Here is a 25168-nt window from a genome sequence, read left to right as displayed (position 1 = left end):
AAAAGGAAATAAAGATAAAAAGAGGAGAAAATGCTTCCCTCCACCTTCAGTCCTGCAGGGCATAAGACGTAGAGGTTAAGCCATGACAATTTTTCATTTCCAGAAATCCCCTTGGATTCCTCTGTGCAGCCAACTACTTTTAGTGAGAGAATTCAGCATATGTTCATATTTCTCCCACTAAAATTTCTTCAAAAGTGAATTTGATGCTTTAAGTGAGTTAAGCTTCTTTCTCCTTATTACCAAGGCTTCTTTCTCAAAATTATAAGAACATCTTATACAGAAATCATACCCACGCAGGAAGAAAACAAATTTCAGACACATTTGTGTCATAATGACATCATATACATTTATTTCGCAATGTACGCAGAGAATTTCCTGTTCATTTGTTATGTGCTACCAAGTTGCATCTAACTCACAGCAACCCTAACAGGGTTTTCAAAGGTCCGTAAGAAGTACTGCCAGTCCCCTACTGAGTTTCCAAGTAAGGATCCAAACCAGGTCCACTGAGCCCTAGTCAACCATTCTATACCAGTATATTACAATGGTTCTGGCAGAATTTACTACATACATATCCTATTCATTTGTTGCATTTATTATCCCTTAATAAAGTTCCTTCAATAAGCATTCTTTCCCCCACATTATTGTCATCACAATTCTGAGAAGGCTGAGAGTGTTGAGATTTTTGATCTAAAAATGTATTAACTATAATGTTGTATAGTAAAAAGTAAAATGGCTAATATAACCTGAGTCATGCACACAGTGGATTCAGGTATGTACCAAGATTAAAGACTTGATATTGTGCAGCTGGAGAAAATGATGTAATGTAAAGGGGACATGTTTGTGAGGATGGGAGTAACCCCAAGGGTACTCCATACAGTGTACCATCCGTCTCTCCCAGCAGAAAGATGGAGGATGAGGTGACAACCATTGTGGGAGAGTTGAGAGGGTGTTAGTTTGGCAGGAAAGATATAAAAGAGGGTGATAAAAAGGGGAAGACAGTTCAAAGGAGAAGGAGGAAGAGGCTTGTTGGGCCAAGAGGAGACAGTAGAACCAGAGAAAGATTTGGTAGAGATAGTCCAAGAAGATCCTTGGACTGAGGAGTGAGTAGAGTTCAGAGTTCCTAGAGAGTACGCAGAAAGGGAATGGAAGAGACAAATGTATAGAAAGCCACCTTATTGGGGGGAGATAGAAGAAAGAAAGCAACATAAAGAATACAAAGCCTGGCAGCAGAAAGAGGCCCAGAGCAGAGCAGATGTATGAAGAACCCTGGGAGATCTCATGGGGCGCCAGTCCCTTCCGACTGAGATTGAGGCAACCCTCGGGCAAGGTGGTTTCGGAGCTGCTGTTAGGCTGGGTTTACCACCCTCAGCAATAACGTTAATGGACTATGCACCTGATATATCGGGTCACGTAGCTAGGTGGAACCAGGGAGTTATGAGTTCTTCATCCTTATCGGTCAAAGGGGATTTGTCAAGTTTTGAAAGTTAAAACTTATGATTTATTGTTGAAATCAGAACCAGAAGGCATGAATATAAATGAAGCAAAAGATATGTTAAATAATAAACTCATTTGACTTGAGGACTTTGGTGTGCAGCAATCTTCTTTGAGTCAAAAGGTGTTGAAAGAGGTAAAGGACACGGGACATGATCACAGTGGCAACCAACATGGGGGCAAGTCCTTACCTCCTGACATGACAGGAAGATGGATGCAGTGGGCAATGGAATGACAAGATGCCATTTTGAAACAACTAGTAAATCAACAGAAGGAGGTGATGAAACTGCCGGAATGATCAGACAAGAAATTTATAGAACCAACGATGCAAGCGGACAAATTCAGAGTTGTGCCCAGCTTTGCACATATAAAATTACAAAAGATGGGACAAGGGGATGGTCCAGAAGCGCTCTTACACACATTCGAGAGGATAGCAACGGCAGCGAATGCTCTCTAGACCAATGGACATTAATCCTGATGCCATACCTAATGGGATTGGTGCAAGAAATAGTACATACACTAGAGCCAAAGGAGATACAAGATTATGCCAAAGTGAAAGGAACAATACTGGGCACTCTAGACCTCTTGGAGGAAGCCTATCACCGTCGATATAGAGGGCTGTGTTATAAATTTGGCACACCAACTCATACATTATCACAACAAATGAAAGCCAGCACAACAAGATAGCTGCAGCTGGCAGTACACAACCAGACCAGGTAGTGGAGCTAATGGTGACCAAACAGCTAATAACAACATTCCCAACAAATATTAAGAGCTGAATGCTATGCCATCAACCAAATATGTTGGAAGAGGCAGTCACATTGTTAGAAGCCTACACCAAATCCAACACAAGAGAGAGCAAGAAATCTAGAAAGGATGGCGTGTTCAGCAGCGGCCATCGTGACACCAAAAAGGAAGAACCCGATGATCCTGGGGAAAAAGGATTGACACCAACGAATCAAAGAGGCTCAAAATCATCAGACCCTTCATTACGGCAGGGCTAGATTCGGAACTCCAACAACCAGGTTGGAGAGAGGAGGTTGGAGAAACGTGAGGATTGAGGGAAAGAAAATCTGCTATGGCTGTGATAAAGAAGGACACTTCAGGAGGGAATAGCCGGTTGAGGATTTCTCATGGCCGTGTGCAAGATGGGTGGGGGAACATGCTCCGGCTGGGAGGTGATGGCACAAGTGGAGGGTCGAACAGTAAAAGCCCTGGTAGAAAAAGGGTGCAGCAGAACATTGATCAGAGACTATCCGGGCTTGAAGCAAGTCAAACAGATGGAAATGTGAAACCATGCCCGTGGACAGAAACAGAAGTAGCTATAGGAGGACGAAAACAAAGATTGAGAATAGGAGTAGTACAAGATTTAGTTCATGAAATGTTACTGGGAAGGAGTCGAATGGCTAACAGAGGTCAGAGGGCTGATACAGTGGGGTCTTGACTTGAGAACTTAATCCGTATTGGAAGGCGGTTCTCAAGTCAAAAAGCCTGTAAGTCAAGTCTCCATTGACCTACAGTGCATTGAAAACCGATTAATCCCGAAACAGGCCGTTTTTGTTCCATTTTGGTTTTTTTCTGGTCTGTAAGTCAAATCTCAGTCTGCAAGTCAAACCTAAATTTTGCGGCCAGAGAAGTCTGTAACTCAAAAAGTCTGTAAGTCAAGCCGTCTGTAAGTCAAGGGTCCACTGTAAATGTGGAAGGGTTGGCAGGAATGGAAAGTATCCAAGGGGTGCCCAAGAGACAAATTATAATGTGGTAACAGGATGATCCAGATTTGCAGAAAAGGATACAAACTGTGGGACCAGAAAAGGGAAAGGACAAGCGAGAAAAACAATTCATGCTCAAAGAGGGGCTTATATTATAAGGGAAAAGAGGCGACCGAAAGAGAGGTACTAGTAATCCCAGCTAAATTAAGGAGCACAGTGATGAAGTTGGCACATGATATCCCGATGGTGGGACATTTAGCAGTGGTCAAAACATTGGCAAGGATAAGGCCAATTTAAGAAAAGAAGTAGAAAAATATTACCAATCATGTGAACAGTACCAAAAAAACCCCGCAACCCCTCCCACCACGCAGTTAATTCCACTCCCGTTAGTAGAAAAGCACTTTCATAGGATTAGGATAGATATTGTGGGTCCATTTACTAAATCATTGGCAGGACACACATCCTAGTGATCACTGATTATGCATCTAGATATCCAGAGGCCATTCCCTTAAGGTCCACACATGTGAAGACACTTGCCAAATAATTAATGGGAGTTTTTGCTAGACTAAGTTCCCCTCAAGAAATAGTAAGATCAGGGGTCTAACTTCATGAGTGCTACCCTAAAACACTTATGGGGGATGTTGAAGGTATATCCACTAAAAATGTCAGTGAATCATCCACAAACGAATGGGCCAGCAGAACGTTTCAACAAGACCATAAAGGGGATGCTAAGGAAGTTAGTGACAGACAAACCTAGACAATGGCATATATTACTCGGACCCCTCATGTTCGCAGTTAGGGAGGTACTGCAAGCCTCAACAGGATTCTCTCCATTTGAACTACTATATGGGCGCAATCCTTGGGGAATTTTAGATTTAGTGAAACAAAAATGGGAAAACGGAGATAGTGAAACACAGATAGTAGTACAACAGGTGTTAGAGATGAGAGAACACTTAGAACATGCACATGCAATTGCTATGCAAGCACTGGGACAAGCCCAGCGAAGACAGAAAGATATGACAAAAAAGTGAGACCTAGAACTAGAACCAGGGCAGAAAGTATTGTTCCTCCTCCCTTCTGAGGCAGTAAAGCTCAGTGGCGAGGGCCATACAGTGGACCCTCGACTTACAGAATTAATCCGTATTGGAATGGTGGCTGCAGGTTGAAAAGTCTGTATGTTGAGGCTCCATTGACCTACAATGCATTGAAAATCGATTAATCCATAACTGGCTGTTTTTGTTCCATTTTGGTTTTTTCCCCCCGGTATGTAGGTCGATTCTCCGTCTGCAAGTCAAATCTAAATTTTGCGGCCAGAGAAGTCTGTAACTTGAAAAGTCTGTAAGTGGAGCTGTCTGTAAGTGGAGGGTCCTCTGTATGAAGTAATCAGACAGATTAGCCCAGTAGACTATGTCAGGATATTGTAATTTTTATAGGCCTGAACCTGGATAAATGTGTTATTAATGAGCTGCCATTGTGAACAGATGTGTGTATGCTGAGTCACTCTGACTGCTGAGAAGATGATGTAATGTCTGAAAATGAGAAGACACCCAGGTGCAGAAGATGAAGTAATGTGTCTTCTGATTGGACTAAAGAAGCCTTGTATATGTATATAAGTGAACAGTGTCTTCATAGCTTTCTCTTCTCTCTCCACCATTTGCTGCTATCCTCTATGCCGGTTTGTTTAATGAGTTCCTGCCATGCTGATGTGATGCCAGCCTGTATATACTTGTAAATACAACCGTCTTGCTAAAGAAGAATGTGTGTCTTCAATTAACTCTGTGCATTTTCCTGTCGCCAAATCCTGACAGACTACTAAATAAGAATGCCAGAAAAACATAAATACAAACTTTCCACATAAACCTATTTAAGAAGTAGCAAGAAAGGGAAGCTTTGTTTGGAGAGGAGGAGAATGGAGTTAGATGCTGATCAAAGAGAAGGACTTAGAGCTCTAGAAGAAGAATTCAGTAATGTGTTCTCCTCTTTACCTGGACATACGGGAAAGGTGGAAGATCAAATAGGTACTCCCCGAGAGTGGTAGTGAGGTCTACAAGTCAAATGTGGCCTCATCACTTGATGAAGAAGTGGAAGAGATGTTAAAATTGGGAGTCATAGAGCCATCCTCTAGCCCATGGTGTAGTCACCCAGTATTAGTACCTAAGCCAGATGGAGCATTTCTGTATAGATTTCAGGCAGCTGAATTCAGTGTCAAAATTTGATGCGTACCCCATGAAGGTGGAAGATTTATTGGAAATTATGGGAAAAGCCAATTTTCTTTACTCCCTCCATTTGACTAAAGGGTATTGGCAAATTCAGTTAAGAGGGGAGGACAAAGAAAAGACTGCTTTCACCTCACCCCAGGGATTGTTTGTATTTACCCACATGGCCTTTGGATTGAATGGAGCAGCTGCAACATTCCAAAGACTAATGGACACAGTACTGACTCCAATTAAGAGTATACCACAGCTTACATAGACGACATCATTGTATTTAGTTCAACCTGGGAAGAACATATAAAACATCTAAGGGGTGTGCTGCAAGAGTTAAGAAAGGCCTTATTAACTGTAAAGCCAAAAAATTGTAAAGTTGCTCAATCCAAGATTGATTCATGGTGGAACAAGGGATTGTAACACCCCAAGAAGAAAAAGTAGATAAGGTGTCACTATAGCCCCATCCTTGCACTAGGAAGGAAGTCCAGAGGTTTTTGGGGCTGGCTGGATATTACAGACAATTTATCCCAGGGGTTCTCAGAAATAGCACCTTGAGAAGAAAGAAAGCTAGCAATCATGTACGGTGGCGTGAATAAGCCTTTTCTACCTTGAAAGACAAGTTATGTTCTTATCCAGTATATTATGCACCTGATTTTGAATAGCCATTCCTCTTCCAGACTGATGCATCCGACAGAGGTGCTGGTGCAGTACTGACTCAAGAGGTAGCAGGGGAGGAACATCCAATATTATATTTAGGCTGAAAACTTACTCCTAGGGAGCAGAAATATGCAGCTATTGAAAAAGAGGCCTTGGCAATCAAATGGGCTACCCATGCAACTCAAGTACTATCTTTGGGGGGGGCACTTACATTGGTAACAGATCATGCTCCACTATAATCAGATGAAGCAGTCTAATCCATTATTGACTAGATGGTACCTTTCACTACAACTGTATTCTTTTGTGGTTAGACAAAAGGGGGAGCCCACATTAATGCAGACTACTTTTCCTGACAGTGACCATGGGAAGTCAAAGAAGAGATCCGACAGCACACATGGAGGAGGATATGTGTGAGGATGGGAGTAACCCCAAGAGTACTCCACAGAGTGTTACTGTTCATCTCTCCCAGCAGAAAGACAGAGGATGAAGTGACAACCATTGTGGGAGAGTTGGGACAGTTGAAGAGTCAGAAACACCAGAGGGTGCCACTTTGGCAGGAAAGAAGGAAGATATAAAAGAGAGTGATAAAAGGGGGGAGACAGTTCAAAGGAGGAGGAGGAAGAAACTTGTTGGGCACAGGAGAAGAGAGTAGAACCAGAGGAGGATTTGGTAGAGGTAGTACAAGAAGATCCTTGGACTGGAGAGTGGGTAGAGTTCAGAGTTCCTAGAGAGTACACAGAAAGGGAATGGAAGAGACAAGTGTATAGAAAGCCACCTTACTGGGGGAAGAAGGAAGAAAGCAACGTAAAGAATGTTCTCAACTCCCTGTCCTTGGAAGACCATGTGGGACGGGCAGATCTCATTGGAAGGAGGCGTTGTGCCAGATATTGGGGTCCCAAACTATTTAGGTTTCTCTTATTCCTGAAATATATAATTCCTAATTACCTCCTCCTGGTTTTTACATTTAACATATCTGTGCTAAATGTTACTACGTGTTATTAATTTAACAGCTCAAACTTGAACAGCCATTTTAAAACAAATGTGTGTGTGATATATAATGACATAGTCAGTGTCAATGTTAATATAACAGCATCCCTGCATTGTCTTTTACTCTGTTATAGAGCTTAACCTGTACTATGAAAACCTTCAAGGTTACCAGAAATCCAACCTTTCTTTCATACCCTGCTTTTCCATTCAAGGCAGCTTTACTAACTTTTTAAAAGAACCCTAGTGTAAACTATTAAGATTATTCAAATTTTACATTAAAAACTATTAAAATCAGCAAACAATACAGATTAAAGGTGACATAATTGAATAGGTTAGACATCAATTGCCAGTCTAAAACGATGTGGTTTTGCAACCTTAAAATCAGTCAGAGTGGAAACAGATTACAACTCAGAAGGGAGAATATTCCATGGTCTAGGAGCTACACAGGAGAGGATCCTCTCTCACATTGTTTATTCAGCAGGCTTATAACTGTCATGGTATAGATTATTAAGGTTAAACTGTGAATTATGAATGGGATATGTAGTCATGGAAAGTTGTAGAAGGAATCCATATTGGTTCTGTGTTAGCATGACTGTATGCTTTGAGAATGTTTTCTCCATTAGGTGAATGGAAAGTTCCATGGAAACAGCCTTGTCCTAAGACGATAAGGAGCCAAGACACAACACCCTTGTTTGGATCACAACCCGAGATGAGGGAAAACAACACCAGTACTTCTCATGGGAACTGGAGGCGTGGTGAGGAGAAACAGTCCTTTATGCTTATTGGTTACCATCTTGGAAGATTGGAGAAGAAGGGTGGTTCCAGTAAGGAAGAAAATGGAGAATGGAGACAGAGACTTGAATTGATTTTAGGACTGATTTTAGAACTGAGAACTAGAATGGAGTTTTGAGTTCCAGATGCTAGTTTTTAGTGTTATGCTAAGATGTAGTTTAGAGAAAGAGCAGGGGAAGGGGGGCTAGGTCTGGCCTGCCTTTCAAGCAGCTTTTTAGAGTTTTTTATTTTTATTTTTGCTAGATGGAATTTGTTAAGATTCTAACTGCAATACTTTATGGAAATGTAACTTATGCTATGCTTATGCAACAAACTAAATATCTCTAAATACTTTATTTTTCTAATAAAACAATAATTCTTAAAATCTTAAGTTTGGTCTCTTGAACAGCAAATCTGCAGATCCATAGACTGAAGGGCCACAGAGTGCTACTAGAGTCCTTTTTGCCTGAGCTTTGTTCATCTTGGCAGACTCCAAAGCTCATGATTTTTATCTTTGCTTTTTCTCTCTTAATTGCTTATTAGAACAGACTTGTGGAAAAGGGTATGTGTCACTGCCTGGCTGGGTTTACCCGGACTCTGCTCAGCCTAATTAGAAGTGCACTTACACCTGGACCCTCTCTGTTCGACCATCAAGAATCTTTTAGGACAGAGGTCATCAACCCCCGGTCCACGGCCCATTGTTGGTCCATGGCTTGAGGCCAACTGGGCCACGAAGAAAGCCCCCCCGCCCCCACGCACACACTCCCCTCCCCACAGCTGCTTTGCGTGCGCATGTGCCAGTGCTGGCGTGAGTGCTCCCTCACCCCTTCACGCAAGTGCCCCTACACACAAAGCAGCTGTGGGGAGGGGAGTGCATGCGGGGGGAAGGTCTGCCTTTGCGGCCTGGCCATGGCGGCAGCAATGGGGGCGTGGGGATGGGCAAGAGCCAGGAGGCAGGGCATGGCTGGTGCTCCGGCTGCTGGCCTCCCGGCGGGCTCCAATGAGGCCGGGGTAGGCGCTCCTCGCTGCCTTCAGTAGGCCGATGCCGCCGCTGGTGCCTCCAGCTCCGGAATCGGCACCAGTGGCTGCATTTGAATTTCCCGCGGAGGGTGGTGAAGAGTAAAATAAAAAATGTTTAGTAAAATAAAAGACTCCCAGCTTCCACTGACACATATTCCCTTACCCCTTCAAGCATGTGCCCACGTGCAGGGGTGGGGTGGGTGCAGCAAGTGGGCAGGTGCACATGCGCAAAGCAGTGAGGCAACATGCGCGCATCATAGGCGCACACGCTCCTTAACCACTTCGCATGTGCGTCAGAGGAACCGCCGGTCCGCACTACTAAAAAGGTTGGGGAACGCTGTTTTAGGAGATCTTGGTGCTGACAAAATAACACTATTATTTTTAACTGGGCCTGTCCTGAAGGTCTTAATGTTCAGATAGGCTCAGAATGAGATAAGCAGGAGCCTAGATAGTCAGGCTCCATGCTGTTTAGGGCTTTAAATGTCAGAATCAATACTCTGAATTAGGCCTGATAAGCAAATGGCAAACAGTGTAGTTCTATCAGTATCAGTTGTATTACAATACCTTGTACAATTTAGCAACTAGCTGCTGCCTGTTGCACCAATTTAAAGATCATGACCATTTTCAAGGGTAGCCTCATGTAGAGTGCATTGCAGTAGCTATTTATTTTATTATGCTGTAGACCGTCCAGAAAAATGCATTGCACTAATGGGAAGGTATTGACGGACAAGGCCATCATCAGCATATTGGGAGCATCTCACTCAGACCTCTCCCAGAGCCTTCATATAGATGTTACATAACATAAAAAAATAAGGTGGAGCCTTGAGGGACATGAAAGGTCATGGTGTTCAATAGTGCTCCACTTTTATTTATTTTATTTTATTTATTTATTTAACTTATATGCCGCCCACTCTACCCAAAGGTCTCTGGGCGGCTTACAACAATGTAACTACCATGATAACCAATTCCTTTTGGGAGACTTAGAACTAAACTGTAACTGACTGGTTTTTTCAAAAGGAATTTTCCAGATTCTGAGCAGAGGTGTTCTTCCTAAAGCTTTCCTACACCTTTAGATGCTCTCATCTCTGCATAACTGAGTTTTTGAAATATAATTTATATGTACAAATAAACATAAGGAAATAAATGAGATCAAAGATCACTTGCTTGGGTTTAGGGAGAGGAGAAGAAATATTATTTAGAGACCAAAAGAAATGATTCCATAAAATCATAATTAATGTTTCCCTTTGCTCTTCTAGAAAAGAGGGAAGGTGAGAGACCAGCTACTTTGAAAAGGACAAAAGAGAGGTATTCTCAATACGATACTGATAGTCCATACAGAGGGACTGAAGATGTATGAGTGGAAGGGTTCATTCATTAGACTACAATTTAGAAATCCTCATGGATTGCTGCCTTGTCGTGGCGAAGGGGCTTGAGTAACTCAGAGAAACTATGGGCTATGCCGTGCAGGGACACCCAAGACGGACAGGACATAGTGGAGAGTTCCGACTAAACGCAATCCACCTGGAGTAGGAAATGGCAAGCCACTCCAGTATCTTTGCCAAGAACGCCCCATGATCAGAAACAAAAGGCTAAAAGATATGACGCTGGAAGATGGGCCCCTCAGGTCGGAAGGCGTCCAACATGCTACTGAGGAAGAGCGGAGGACAAGTACAAGTAGCTCCAGAGCTAATGAAGTGGTTGGGCCAAAGCCGAAAGGACGCTTAGCTGTGGACGTGCCTGGAAGTAAAAGGAAAATCCAATGCTGCAAAGAAAAATACTGCATAGGAACCTGGAATGTAAGATCTATGAACATTGGGAAGCTGGAGGTGGTCAAACAGGAGATGGCAAGAATAAACATCGACATCCTGGGCATCAGTGAACTAAAATGGACAGGAATGGGCGAATTCAGCTCAGATGATTATCATATCTACTATTGTGGACAAGAATCCCGTAGAAGGAATGGAGTAGCCCTCATAGTCAACAAAAGAGTGGGAAAAGCTGTAATGGGATACAATCTCAAAAATGATAGAATGATGTCAATACGAATCCAAGGCAGACCATTCAACATCACAATAATCCAGGTTTATGCACCAACCAGCATTGCTGAGGAGACTGAAATTGAACAATTCTATGAAGATTTACAACACCTTCTAGAACTGACACCAAAGAAAGATGTTCTTCTCATTCTAGGGGACTGGAATGCTAAAGTAGGGAGCCAAGAGATAAAAGGAACAACAGGGAAGTTTGGCCTTGGAGTTCAGAACGAAGCAGGACAAAGGCTAATAGAGTTTTGTCAAGAGAATAAGCTGGTCATCACAAACACTCTTTTCCAACAACACAAGAGGCGACTCTATACATGGAAATCACCAGATGGGCAATATCGAAATCAGATTGATTATATTCTCTGCAGCCAAAGATGGAGAAGCTCTATACAGTCAGCAAAAACAAGACCTGGAGCTGACTGCGGTTCTGATCATCAGCTTCTCATAGCAAAATTCAAGCTTAGACTGAAGAGATTAGGAAAAACCACTGGGCCACTCAGGTATAATCTAAACCAAATCCTTTATGAATACACAGTGGAAGTAAAGAACAGATTTAAGGAACTAGATTTGGTGGACAGAGTGCCTGAAGAACTTTGGATAGAGGCTCGTAACATTGTCCAGGAGGCAGCAACGAAAACCATCCCAAAGAAAAGGAAATGCAAGAAAGCAAAGTGGCTGTCCAATGAGGCCTTAGAAATAGCAGAGAGGAGAAGGGAAGCAAAATGCAAGGGAGATAGGGAAAGTTACAGAAACTTGAATGCAGACTTCCAAAGAATAGCAAGGAGAGACAAGAGGGCCTTCTTAAATGAACAATGCAAAGAATTAGAGGAAGATAACAGAAAAGGAAAGACCAGAGATCTGTTCAGGAAAATTGGACATATTAGAGGAACATTTTGCGCAAAGATGAACATGATAAAAGACAAAAATGGGAGGGACCTAACAGAAGCAGAAGACGTCAAGAAGAGGTGGCAAGAATACACAGAGGAATTATAACAGAAAGATTTGGATATCCCGGACAACCCAGACAATGTAGCTGCTGACCTTGAGCCAGACATCCTGGAGAGCGAAGTCAAGTGGGCCTTAGAAAGCCTGGCTAACAACAAGGCCAGTGGAGGTGATGGCATTCCAGTTGAACTATTTAAAATCTTGAAAGATGATGCTGTTAAGGTGCTACATTCAATATGCCAGCAAGTTTGGAAAACTCAACAGTGGCCAGAGGATTGGAAAAGATCAGTCTACATCCCAATCCCAAAGAAAGGCAGTGCCAAAGAATGCTCCAACTACCGTACAATTGCACTCATTTCGCACGCTAGCAAGGTTATGCTCAAAATCCTACAAGGTAGGCTTCAGCAGTATGTGGACCGAGAACTCCCAGAAGTACAAGCTGGATTCCGAAGAGGCAGAGGAACTCGAGACCAAATTGCTAACTTGCGCTGGATTATGGAGAAAGCCAGAGAGTTCCAGAAAAATATCTACTTCTGCTTCATTGACTATGCGAAAGCCTTTGACTGTGTGGACCACAGCAAACTATGGCAAGTTCTTAAAGAAATGGGAGTGCCTGACCACTTTATCTGTCTCCTGAGAAACCTATATGTGGGACAGGAAGCAACAGTTAGAACTGGTCATGGAACAACTGAGTGGTTCAAAATTGGGAAAGGAGTACGGCAAGGCTGTATATTGTCCCCCAGCTTATTTAACTTATATGCAGAATACATCATGCGGAAGGCTGGACTGGAAGAAACCCAAGCCGGAATTAAGATTGCCGGAAGAAATATCAACAACCTCCGATATGCAGATGATACCACTCTGATGGCAGAAAGTGAGGAGGAATTAAAGAACCTTGTAATGAGGGTGAAAGAGGAGAGTGCAAAAAACGGTCTGAAACTCAACATCAAAAAAACTAAGATCATGGCCACTGGTCCCATCACCTCCTGGGAAATAGAAGGGGAAGATATGGAGGCAGTGTCAAATTTTATCTTCCTGGGCTCCATGATCACTGCAGATGGAGACAGCAGCCCTGAAATTAAAAGGCGCCTTCTTCTTGGGAGGAAAGCGATGACAAATCTGGACAGCATCTTGAAAAGCAGAGACATCACCTTGCCAACAAAAGTCCGAATAGTCAAAGCTATGGTTTTTCCTGTCGTGATGTATGGAAGTGAGAGCTGGACCATAAAGAAAGCAAACCGCCGAAGAATTGATGCCTTTGGATTGTGGTGCTGGAGGAGGCTCTTGAGAATCCCCTGGACTGCAAGGAGAACAAACCTATCAGTTCTAAAGGAAATCAACCCTGAGTGCTCACTGGAAGGACAGATCCTGAAGCTGAGGCTCCAGTACTGTGGCCATCTAATGAGAAGAAAAGACTCCCTGGAAAAGACCCTGATGTTGGGAAAGTGTGATGTCAAGAGGAGAAGGGGACGACCGAGGATGAGATGGCTGGACAGTGTCTGCGAAGCAACCAACATGAACCTGACACAACTCCGGGAGGCAGTAGAAGACAGGAGGGCCTGGCGTGCTCTGGTCCATGGGGTCACGAAGAGTCGGACACGACTAAACGACTAAACACACACACACACACACACACACAGCCAGAAGTGAGCCATATTTCAGAAGGGGGACACAAATTTCCATGCAAAACGACCCACGTTAAAGCCAATCGAGAGGTTTCTAGGCAGGACTCGGAAAGAAATTTTGAATTTCTCAAGCATCGGCACCAGGCCTAGCAAATATGATCGGGCTCATTCAGAGATAGTTGATTTACAAGGGGCTTAGAGGAGGAAACCAGCATTTAAACACTCCTCCATGTTAGGAAGGAAGGAAGGAAAGTAGAGAACAGCGCAGAGAGAGAGAGAAATATCTAACACTAGTTGGTTTTGTTAAAACGGTTGGCTGTCAGTTTAGCGTTCTCCTTTTAGATGTGGCTTTCTTTCTTTAACCTAGTGCTCTGTTTCTAGACTTCATTTTCGATATACAGGGCAACTTTGTATGGTGAAGCTTAAAAAAAAACCCAAAACACAACCCTGGATAAGATTCTGCTATGAGATTCTGCAAGGCACATGAAACAACCCATGGCTGGAGCATCCATGTGCTTACTGCCCTGTATGCCTGCAGCTCTGTGTGGGTGTAATATGTCCCTGAGCATGCACAGAGCTGCATTTTAAGGTACTAGTCTGCACAAGGATGATTGGAACCACTGTGATACAGTGACCACAATACTTGACCTATCAAGACAATTCTATAGGATACCATGGCCAATGTTATCAAATCATAGACTCACAGAATAGTGAAACTGGAAGTGGTCTATAAGGCCATCAAATTCAACTCCCTGCTTTATGGAGGAATACAAATACCAATGAAAGCTCCAGGAGAACTGATGTGGTTGAGCTCCCCAGCACAGGTAATCTACCAAAGTAATCAAAGCAGTCTTAGCCCCATATCGTGGCTGCAAGCCTGACTGAAACCTCAATTCACAACAAAGGGTAGTACTATGAACAACATTTTGTACACATATGAGCATCATCACTAAAGTAAGTGGGGACCTCCTGAGGAATCTTTAAATATACAGTGGGCCCTCGACTTACAAACGGCCCTAGTTGCAAACGTTTTGGGTTATCAACCCAATCTCATAGGAAACTATAGACCCTACTTGCGAATGCGAAATCGAGTTACAAACCAAAAAAGGGGGGAAAAGGGAAAAAACTCTGCCCTTAGTGGTAGGAATGGATTAAGCAGCTTTGCATTAGTTCCTATGGGAACTAATAAATCGACTTGCGAACTGCCCCTCAACTTAAGAACCAAAAACAGCCAGAATGGATTAAATGGTTTTCAATGCATTCCTATGAGAAAATTGGTTTCGACTTACGAACTTTTCAGGTTACGAACGGATTTCCGGAACGGATTAAGTTCGTAAGTCGAGGGCCCACTGTACACTGGACTCCTCTTGTTTACATTCACTGGATCAAATAATTTTTTATCTCTGTATTCCCATGCAGCTCATCCTTTTTCTTCCGTTTTTAATAAAATGGAAACCTAGATTTTCAGGTCACAAAGTTGAATTTAAAGATGCTAACCCTTCTTCAGCTGTATCTTTCTGCAATGAGCAGCCCACAACCTGTAAAAACACAAACACACAATAAGGTTGACTGGCTATATTAGACTGGGAAACTGATAAATCCAGTTGCATCTTAGAAATGGCTTTGAATTGAGGATATTTATTACTGTTTTCAAAATCCAAGAAACTAAAGACAAAAAATATACATTGTCCCCTAAAACATCCTGTAATAACATATAATGAAGACATTAAGCGTAATACCAGAAATTGTATTAAAATTACTCTGAGCATATATTTTCACAACTTCACCTATTGAATGCTATACTTAATCATGCTAAATTTACAGAAAAGCTCAGACTTTCCAAATTCAGATGTGTACGAGTTTATAAAGAACATAATGTCATTTTATCTCCAGCATTTATATGTGTACAGACTGTATTTTGCAAACCAAATAATGCTAAAATAGCAAGATATTTTAATATGCATTTCAGCTGTTAAAAGAAATCTGAAAGGAAACATATTCTATTTTTCAAGTACTCGGTCCACCGGGGGGGGGGGGAATGTATAGCCTGCATAATTAAATTGTAAACTGCCAAGAGAGCTTTAAGCACCTATGGGTCGGTACATAAGCAGCACACTCTTTTTTTATGGAAAGAAAGCACACCAGTGTACAAACACTTTGATCAATATTTCAAATGGGCATAAGAGTTTTTTCATTCATTTCTGCTACAGATGTCTGCCAATTTTATTTTATTTAGCACAATACTTCTGCCTATGCAAGCAGTTGCTTATTTCAGTACAAATATTCATGAAGAGAAAGACAAATGTATGAATAGTACCATTACTGAGGCAATAAGCAGTAGCAGCTCTGATATGTGCACAATTCCCCAATTACCTCAATACATATTACAATGAATTACTATAATATTCGGACAATTTGTTTCATAAGAATTTTAGGCATGAGGACGTTGAAAACTCACTCTATAATGTGTGTTTCTGTCTTTCAGTATATCAATGCCTTTTTCATTTGTTTACTTTGCAAATCATGGAGGATATAATTATTTAATAATGGTGAAGTTTCATCGCGGTGAGAACCAGTCGGGTTTCAGGCAAGCTCCTGAAACTGATTGGGACCCCTCAGTTGTGGGGGGCCCCAAACCACGAGGAGGAGGGAAGGATGCTGCTAGGAGAAGCAATGTCTGAAGCAGCAGAGATGACAAAAGAGGGGAAAGGGATTTGCAAAGGCTGTTTCCCCCTCCAAGGTCACATTTGAGTGTACAGACTAAGGAGGAAGTGATTTTGGCAAAGAGCTGGGAACATCCCAAGCAGAGTGAGAGAATGCAAAAGGATGTTTGAAATATCTCAACCAGAGACTCTGAGTAGGTTATAATATTTGTTAATGTAACAAAAATCTTCACGAACCCAAATACACAGAAAAGAGATAGCTATAAAGAGTCAGCAAAATTGACATTACCTTTAAAAAAAACCTACTCAAAAGGTAAAAAAACCAAACCCCCCCCCCCCTTGCTTAGATCAGGAGAGAAGAGAAAAAGGGAGAAGGGGGAGAAAACTACTTTGTCATGAAGGTAGAGCAATCTAAGATAAATGCTTCACTCTCATGACTATCTGAAATAGTGATATCGAATCCCATTTACTTCAAAGCATTGCAGATCCTTTAAATTTTTATTGGTGTGACTTGGTGACTCTGAGATAGATAGATAAATCTTTATTATGGTCAAAGACCAGCCACAAATAAAACATCGAAATATATAAATATACAGAGGTATAAAAAAAATTAGGATCAAATGCAAATACTCAGTTCTGAGGTGAACAACAACAACAACATCAAAACATCTCCCCTAAAGCAATTCCAGAATTTCTAGCAAACCATGCTCTAACTACAGAGGCTCATCCGCTTTTAGGGTCCTTTCTCTAATGCCCATTGCAGCAGTAAGAAATTTGGCAACCCTATGTGTAAAAATGGGATTGGAGTCAAACAGCAGCACATGCATATATTGTTGCTCTATACAACTGGGAAATCGGCCAGTCAGAGGGGAAACAAGTTCTTCACGTACATCCTTGTAAAATGTGCACTGCAACAGGACGTATTCAATTGTTTCTATCTGCTCCATTCCACATGGGCAAAGGCGTTCTGCCCAGGGGATCTTTTTATACCGCCTCTCTTTTGCACTGCTGAAGGTAGTGCGTTAAGCCAGGCCAGAGTAAACGCCTTTCTATGCCTGGGCTGCTCCAACTGGGCAAAATAAGGTGCTGCTGTAACCTTGTATAAATTGTCCTCCCTAAGGTAGAACTCTGGGGCACTGCTTAAATCATTTTGTCTCTCAATGTCCTCAATACGCTGCTTAATTATTTTCTTTGCCTGTTCCATTCCCATGGTTAACAGAGTCAACCAAGAGAGACCCAAAGAGGCTTTTTTTTTTCTCAATTAACTGAACCCATTTTGACTTAAAGGTGTCTTGCAGGATCAATGGTGCAAGACCAATAGGGAGATAAGATAGTCTGAGCCAGAGAATTGCAATCCATACCCTGGCTTCGATTTTAATTTGACCAGTTTCCAATCTTAGTTTTACGTTGGTGACATATCTGGGGACTCCTAACATTGCCCTCAGGAATTTTGATTGTACACATTCTAAGGTTGCAATATTTAGGAAGGGGCTGAATTGGGAGCCATACAGTAGTTGGGCTATTGCTTTTGCATGGAACAATTTAATAGCCGAGGGAATGTAATGCCTCCCCTTTGTTCTCATAAATTGTAATATTGCAACAGAACTTCTCTGTGCATTTAATAACACATAATCACAGTGTGCTTTCCTAGAGCCGTTAGATTGGAAAATGACACCTAAATATTTAAATTGGAGGATCTGATCAATTCTGTGCTGATTTACCATCCATGTTCGCATTATTGGCCTTTTGGCAAAAGACATGATTTCTGTTTTTTTGAAAATTAATTATCAGATCTTCCTGCTCACAATATATAGACAACTCTTCTAAGCCCAATTGCGGTCCTAGAGATGACAGCTGCATCATTGGCATACAGTAATGTTGTTATATGCCTCCCTGCGATTTTAGGGGGATGAAAGTCAATATTTTTTAACTGGTCCACCATGGAATCGATATAAAAATTAAACAAAAGTTGAGCCAGAAGGCAACCTTGTTTGACTCCTTTTTGGGTTTGAATGGCATTAGTAAGATGGCCATCTTACTTTAAGTGAGGTATTTCTATAGAGAGCCTAAATAAGTTGAAGCAGACGCCTGTCAATATTAGAAGCCTCTAGTTTTCTCCATAATTTGACCCTTGATATTGAGTCAAAAGCTGCCTTGAAATTTATAAAAGCTATATGGAGTGAAGTTGCTTTATCAGAAGTATATTTTTCAGTAAGATGTTATAATATGAAGCATTGGTCAATGGTAGATCGACCTCCCCTGAAGCCTGCCTGCTCTTCTGCAAGTATCTTATCCTGCTCCAGCCAATCTTTGAATTTCCAATATAAGTGCCTAGTATATAATTTACAGATTGTGCTAAGGAGACTAAAAGGCCTGTAATTCGCAGGGTCATCTCTCTTTCCCTTCTTAAATATGGAGAATATGATAGCAAATCCCCAGTTTTCTGGAATTTGGCCAGTAGCATTGATATATGTGAATAGCGATGCTAGAACCGGAGCCCAAAATTCTAGATTATTTTGACCGCCTCTGGAGGGATCAGATCTTCTCCAGGGGCTTTTCCCATTTTCATCTGGGCTATTAAATTGTGTATTTCGGAAGTTGACACAGGTGACCATGGTGGAACATCTTCAAGTGTGCTATTCCATCTCAACTGGCCCACATCTGCACCTTTCAGAAGGGTTTGGGCTACTTTCAGATCTGAACTTAATTTATAGGCTTGGTAGGTGCTCTGTAAGACTTTTTTAAGCTAGTACACCTTCCTTGTCAAACCATGGCTTTGAAGTTGGATATTGCCATTGTTGGGTGACTTTTGCCTTACCAGTAACAGGCTGTTTCAGCTCGCAGATCAGCTCCTCATAAGTTTCCACTGGGTTGATAGTGTACATTATAGATGTCCTAATGCTTTGCATGGTGTCAGATGCAAATAAAGTCTGTAGATCCAGGTCCATCTTTGGGGTCCATTTGGCCTGACAGTATATTTCCCCCTCAGGGAGTATCATGGGTAGGTATGATTGTCGTTTCTTAGATAAGGCAAAGGGGCTTTCATAATTAGTAAGACAGGGAGATGGTTGCTTTGGAATTTTGGGGCTACTTCCAGATTCTCCAGTAATGGAATTAAATTTGATGAAATGATTAGTCTATTTAGCTCATTCTAGTTCCTGCCAGGTAGGTGAATTCAGCTGGATAGTCATTTCCATATTCACCATTTAAAAATGTGCAGGTTAAGCACATTTTTGATAGTTATTTGATGTAGGAGGTGGTTATTTGATGTAGGAGGAGACTGGCATAATTTGCTTTCCAATCTTTAGATTGCCGATTAGTCCATTTAGGCCAGGTGTAGGAGGGTATGCTTTACGTTGAGAATAGTATAGGGCTTGATCATTAGGGCCTATATGAGCACTGAAGTCCCCTCCCAGAATCACATATGTGTTGGGATAAGAATGAAGCAGCTCTGCTACATAAACTTCAAATTCAGTCCATATTGCCAGTCTGTGATTTCTTCTTTTGATGGGGTAAATACACGTTTATTATCAGCAAATCCCAATGTTAAAAATGGGCAAGGACGGCCATTGCGTGTTGTTTGAAGGATGGTAGCAGCCTTGTGTTTACACACAGGGATGTGGCAATCAACACTCCTAAGCCTCCCTTGCATCTTCCATGACCTACCCCGGAGGTTGCACTGATGGAGTGTGAGTAAAAACCACTGATTGGCACCTTTTCCTGGATACAAGTTTCTTACATCAATACAATGTCCTTAGAGGAAAGATACTCTCTTGATTCAGGGTCCTGGGAGAGTCCGATCCATCCATTTATATTCCATGATATGAGGGCAATTTTATGTGTATGCTGGTCTGGTACCCGTCATTGAGCCTCTGAGATGACACTTGCTGTCTCCTGATCACTCCCTTCACCTTCAACCTCCTTTATGGTCAGATCTGAAGTCAGTCCAACCAGGGGAGCAGGAGAGTCTGTCAGGTGTTTTCTCTCTATTGCATCAGCTTGGGAAGGTATCACTGCAGGATTTGAATAGCATTCTGATGTTCTTGGGTGTTCTTGAAGAATTGAGGAGTTCTGGTATGCTAGTTCTGGTCCATCATCATGATCGAAAGTAGCCTGTATTCTTGTTGAATTATGTAGTCCTTCAGTTAGTCCCTCAATAAAGGTCTGTGATCCTGGATCCATTCTGGCTCTGTAAGGGAAATTTCTCTCATCTCAGTAGAATTATTGGGCTGTTCCGATTCAGAAGGTTGCCTGGTTAGAGTTAGCACCATTAGTTCTGGTTGTGGATTTGATATTAATATCAATTCAGGGCAAGTATTTGTTTTTGCTATCAGCTTCTCCTTAGACAGCCCTTCTTTTTCTTTCAGTTTCTTTTCCCACCTTTGATCTTTGTCTGTGGTATCAATGATATCCACAATTGGAACCAAACAACTCGAAAGGGTTAATCCTTCCTGGTCAGAAGAATCAAGATCTAGTGTACCCTTATCTTGGAAAGAGGCCAGAATTTCCTTATGCATTCTTTTTCTTTTCAGCATTAATAGTTCATCCAATTTATTCCTAAATTTTGAAAGTTTTCAAAGTTCATCCTGATTATCAGATTGGATACTGTCCAATTTACAGAAGCTGTTTGCTCAAAGTTTATCCTTCTTATCAAGGCAGTCTTCTCCATGGTTCTTTTAGTGAACCTCTGTGAATTCACACAAGTGGGTTTCTTCTGTGCCTGCGCAGGGCATTTCGGAAGTTTCTAGAGCTTCTAAAAAAGATTTGACAATAAGATACTCCTCCTGGGATGCAAACTCTGCCCCTCCGATCTTCCCCTCTGTTCCTACTATAGTCCGCCGCTGTCAAAGTAGAATGTTCATATTATTAGACAACGTGACGGACAGAGGAGAGAAAGGGAGGGAATGTGTGAATTCACAGAGGTCCACTAGAAGAACCATGGTTACAGGTAGATAACCTTTCTTTCTTCTTCATGGCCTCTGTGAATGCATACAAGTGGGTGACTAACAAGCTCACTTACCTGCTGGCAGGACGTCACAGTAGCAGAGATGTCAGGATCGCTCTGCCAAATATGGCATCATTCTTTGCCCTGACATTGAGGCAGTAATGTTTCATGAAGGTTGTCGGATTGGACCAGGTTCCATGATGTAGGGCAGTCGATGTCGACATTGCTCTAGTGGAGTGTGCTCTTAACTGCAGAGGTGCTGCCTTGATCGATAGTTCATATGCTAACAATATACTCTGAACTATCCATCTGGATATGGTCTGCACTGAAGCAGGAGCACCCTTATTCAGGCTCTGATAACAAACGAATAATCTAGGAGATTTCCTGAAGTCTTTTGTTCTTATGGTATAAAAGGCCAGTGCTCTGCGGACATCCAGCATGTGGAGCTTGCTTTCAATAATTGATGATGGGGATGGGATCAATGTTGGTAGTATTAATGGTTGGTTGGTTCATGTGGAAGTTAGATATTACCTTGGGGAGGAATGATAATACGTCAAAGTACATAGTAACCTTGTTGGGATGAAATTGTAAATATGGAGAGTCTGATCAAAGGGCCAATAGTTCACTTGCTCGTTTCGCTGATGTGATTGCTACCAAGAAGATCATCTTAAAGGATAACAGTTTCTCATTACAGGTAGCCATTGGCTCAAAGGGAGGTTTAGTTAGAGCATCTAAAACAAGCTGTAAGGACCATTGAGGTACAATTTGTTGAGTTGGGGGTCTGGTATTTTGAAGTCTCTTCATGAATCGTTTCAGAGTACGATGGGAAAAAAGTTTTGCTGATGGCGAGTGAGGTGGTTGGTGAGTCACGATAGTTGAAAATAAACTAATAGTAGAGTGTGACAGTCCAACATCAAATAAGTGAAGAATGAAGGTGAGTATTGTTTTAAGTGAGAGCGGGTTTGGAGTTAAACCATTGGAATCAGTAAAATTCTTAAAAGATTTCCATTTGTTCTCATAGAGTTTCTGCATGGAGGGCTTTCAAGCTTGATTTTGTGGAACTCAGGGTTATTCTCCACGCCGTCAGTCTCAGAGATTGAATGTCTGGATGGAGAATCGCTCCGTTGTTCTGCGAGAGGAGATTCGGTATTGACGTTAAGTGTGATATATCTGTTGCTATCATCCTTAGGTAGGTGAACCACGGTTGGCGTGGCCACCATGGGGCGATCATTATTGCGTCCACTTGGTATTGAGCAATTCTGATGACTGTCTTCTGGATCATTGGTATTGCTGGAAACATGTATAAGAGTTCTCCTCATTAAGGCATCTTCCAAAGAATCAGGGTTATTGCCTGCTCTCAAACAATACTTGGGGCATTTGGTGTTAACCCTTGTTGCAAAGAGGTCTATTGATGGGTATCCCCATCAACAACAAATCATTTGAAAAGTATGATTGTCCAGTGTCAATTCATGTGTATGAGTGGGTAGTCGACTCAGATGATCCACCAGATAATTGTCCTCCTTTGAGATGTGAATGTGGAAAAACATGATGAAGGCAACACCATTCCCATAGATCCACTGTAAGGTAGAGGAGGGAGAATAAGTGAGTGCCTCCCTGTTTGTTTATAGCCATGGTGTTGTCCATGACTAGTTGTACTGTTTGTCCTTTGATGTGAGGTAAGAAGGCTCAAAAAGCTTTTATTATGGCTAGTATTTCTAATTGATTTATGTGTAACAGTTTTTCTCTTTTTGTCCATAGACCATGTATCTGGAGTTCCTGACAGTGCACCCCCATCCCGAAAGGCTGGCATCTGTAGTAACCTGTATCGATAATCTTACTGGTTTGAAAGGTCTGACGATGGTCAGATTCCGAATGGATGTCCACCAGGCAAGTTGGTCTGCTAATTCTGGGGTTACTGTGAAACATTTTGACTGGTGGTCTATCAAGGGGTCAAATAGGAATAAAAACCATGCTTGTAGCGATCTCATTTTTAGTCTTGCATGTGTGATGACTGTGGTTGTAGATGCCATAAGGTCTGGTAGATGTTGTGCTTTGCGTGCTGATACTGTCATATGCAAATGGAATGGGCAAATACTGTGTTGGACTTTTATAATTCTTTGAAGAGGTAAGAATGCCCTTGTTTTTATGGAATCTGGATCTGCTCCTATGTAGCTGATTCTTTGTGATGATTCTAGTTGAGATTTGTCGTAGTTTACTTTCAGACCTAGCTTTGCAAAGTGCCTAAGGTGATTTTTTGTAGCCCTGACAGCATCGTGGTACAAATGAGCCACTATAAACCAATCGTCAATATAGGGAAAGATGGTTATCCCTCGAAGTTGTAGGTGGGCTGCTATTGGGGCCATGCATATTGTGAATGCCCTTGGGGCTGTTGACAGTCCGAATGGCAGGGCACAAAATACATATGTCGTGTCTTTGAACCAGAATCTCAGAAATTTTTGGTGAAGAGGATGAATCGATATATGAAAGTACACATCCTTCAGATCCATGACCACGAACCAGTTTCCTTGTGAGAGAAGGGGGATAATGGTATTGAGAGTTAGCATGCAGAATTTTCAGGGTTCTATAAATTTGTTAAGCTTCCTGAGATCTAGGATGGGGCAAAGTCCTCCATCCTCCATCCTAATGAGAATAGAAACCATCTTTCATTGGAGAAGGTGGGACTCTAATTATGGCCTGTTTTTAGAGGAGAGATTATATTTCCTCTTGTAGGGCTAACAAAAAGTAGTATTTTTGATAGCATTTGTGGTGGAATTTTGAAAAATTCAATAAGATAACCACTTTGGACTATAGACCCACTTATCAGATGTTATCCATTGCCATTCTGGCAGGAAGTCATGAAGTGTTGTTTGGAAAGGTAACTGAAAAGGATTACGAGTATTGCTTACCCTTTCTTTGCTGTTTACGAAAGGGTTGTCTTGTATTCTGTGGTTGGTGAGGTCTGAATTGTGGAGTCGATCTAGAGGTCTACTGATGGGATCTTTCCTGGTGCTGCAGTCAATATGGTCAAAAGGACTGCTGGTATTGGTATGATTGTTGTTGCTGATACGGTTTTTGGTATGTAGGTTTTTGATACCGGTAAGTCTCTTGTGGTATGTAAGATTTAGCCGTTTTTCTAAGTTTTCCATCATCTCATCAGTCTTGGAATTGAATAAGCCCACAGTATCAAACAGGAGGTCCTCGATTCTGGCTTTAGTATCATCAAGGATATTGGGTGATTGAAGCCAGACATGTCTTCTAATGGCTATGGATGTAGCCATTGCCTTAGATGCCATATCTGCCCTGTGTCTGGCGGCCACTCTCTGCTGTTTGGCGAGAGTTGTTGCCTCCGTGTATGTATTTAGCAGGTCTGGCTTGATCAGTTCAGGTGCTGCCTGTAGTGCTGGTAGGTGTCTTTGGTACGCACCCAGGGCTGCCTGATAACTGGATATGCATATGAGCAGGGAGGTGAGGGAACATAGTTTTCTCATGAGGGTATTGAGTTTGCATCATTCTCTGTTAGTTGGTGTCATAGACGATTTGTTACGCGTCTTGTATTGTGTGGATTCAACCACAATAGAGTTAGGCGCCAGGTGTTTCAGCAAGGTGGCATCTCTGCCATGCGTTTTATAATGGTGTTCCACCCTACGTGGAGTTTGGAGAGATGAAGGTGGCTTGTCCCACGATTCTTTGACAAGTTGAAGCATAGCTAGTATAAGACTTAAACTGGGTGGAGGAGTCTTATCTTGTTCCAGGTCATGAAATACTAAATCCTTTTCCTGTTGGGAAGGTTGTTGGATATTGAGTTGAACTACCTTCACCATACGGAGTATAAGTTGCACGTACGATGTGTAATCTTTGGAGGGTGATGGAGGATGATTGTTAAGTGTATCCAAAATTGGAGTGGGATGCTGTATTGTTGAGTCCTCCAATGATGATGCATCTTCATCTGACTATGTTGAAAGTATAGATGGAGAGCGGTCTGGTCTAACCCCATGGATTCTTGGTATGGTGTCATCATCTGGTGTTGTAGGCATCAAGCCTGGTTTGGTATCATGCCTGGAAGGTTCCGAGTATACAGTGGTCATATCGACGGGTGGGTTGCCTTC

General features: G+C 42.1%; 1 protein-coding gene across 22 annotated transcripts in view; it reads right to left on the bottom strand.

Annotated features, from left to right (window-relative positions):
• The window catches only part of EZH2 (enhancer of zeste 2 polycomb repressive complex 2 subunit), a 219086-nt gene that overhangs the window by 16205 nt on the left and 177713 nt on the right, over positions 1-25168 (bottom strand). For all 22 annotated transcript variants that reach the window (XM_078377422.1, XM_078377420.1, XM_078377416.1 and 19 more), the window contains one exon: positions 14952-14992. In XM_078377422.1, the coding sequence (XP_078233548.1) occupies positions 14952-14992 (41 nt within the window). The remainder of the gene's footprint in view (positions 1-14951; positions 14993-25168) is intronic.

This window comes from Pogona vitticeps, chromosome 6 (assembly GCF_051106095.1).
Source record: "Pogona vitticeps strain Pit_001003342236 chromosome 6, PviZW2.1, whole genome shotgun sequence".
Classification (NCBI taxonomy): Eukaryota; Metazoa; Chordata; class Lepidosauria; order Squamata; family Agamidae; genus Pogona; species Pogona vitticeps.
The sequence above is the reverse complement of the archived record's forward strand: the minus strand, read 5'-3'. Positions and strand labels throughout refer to the sequence as shown.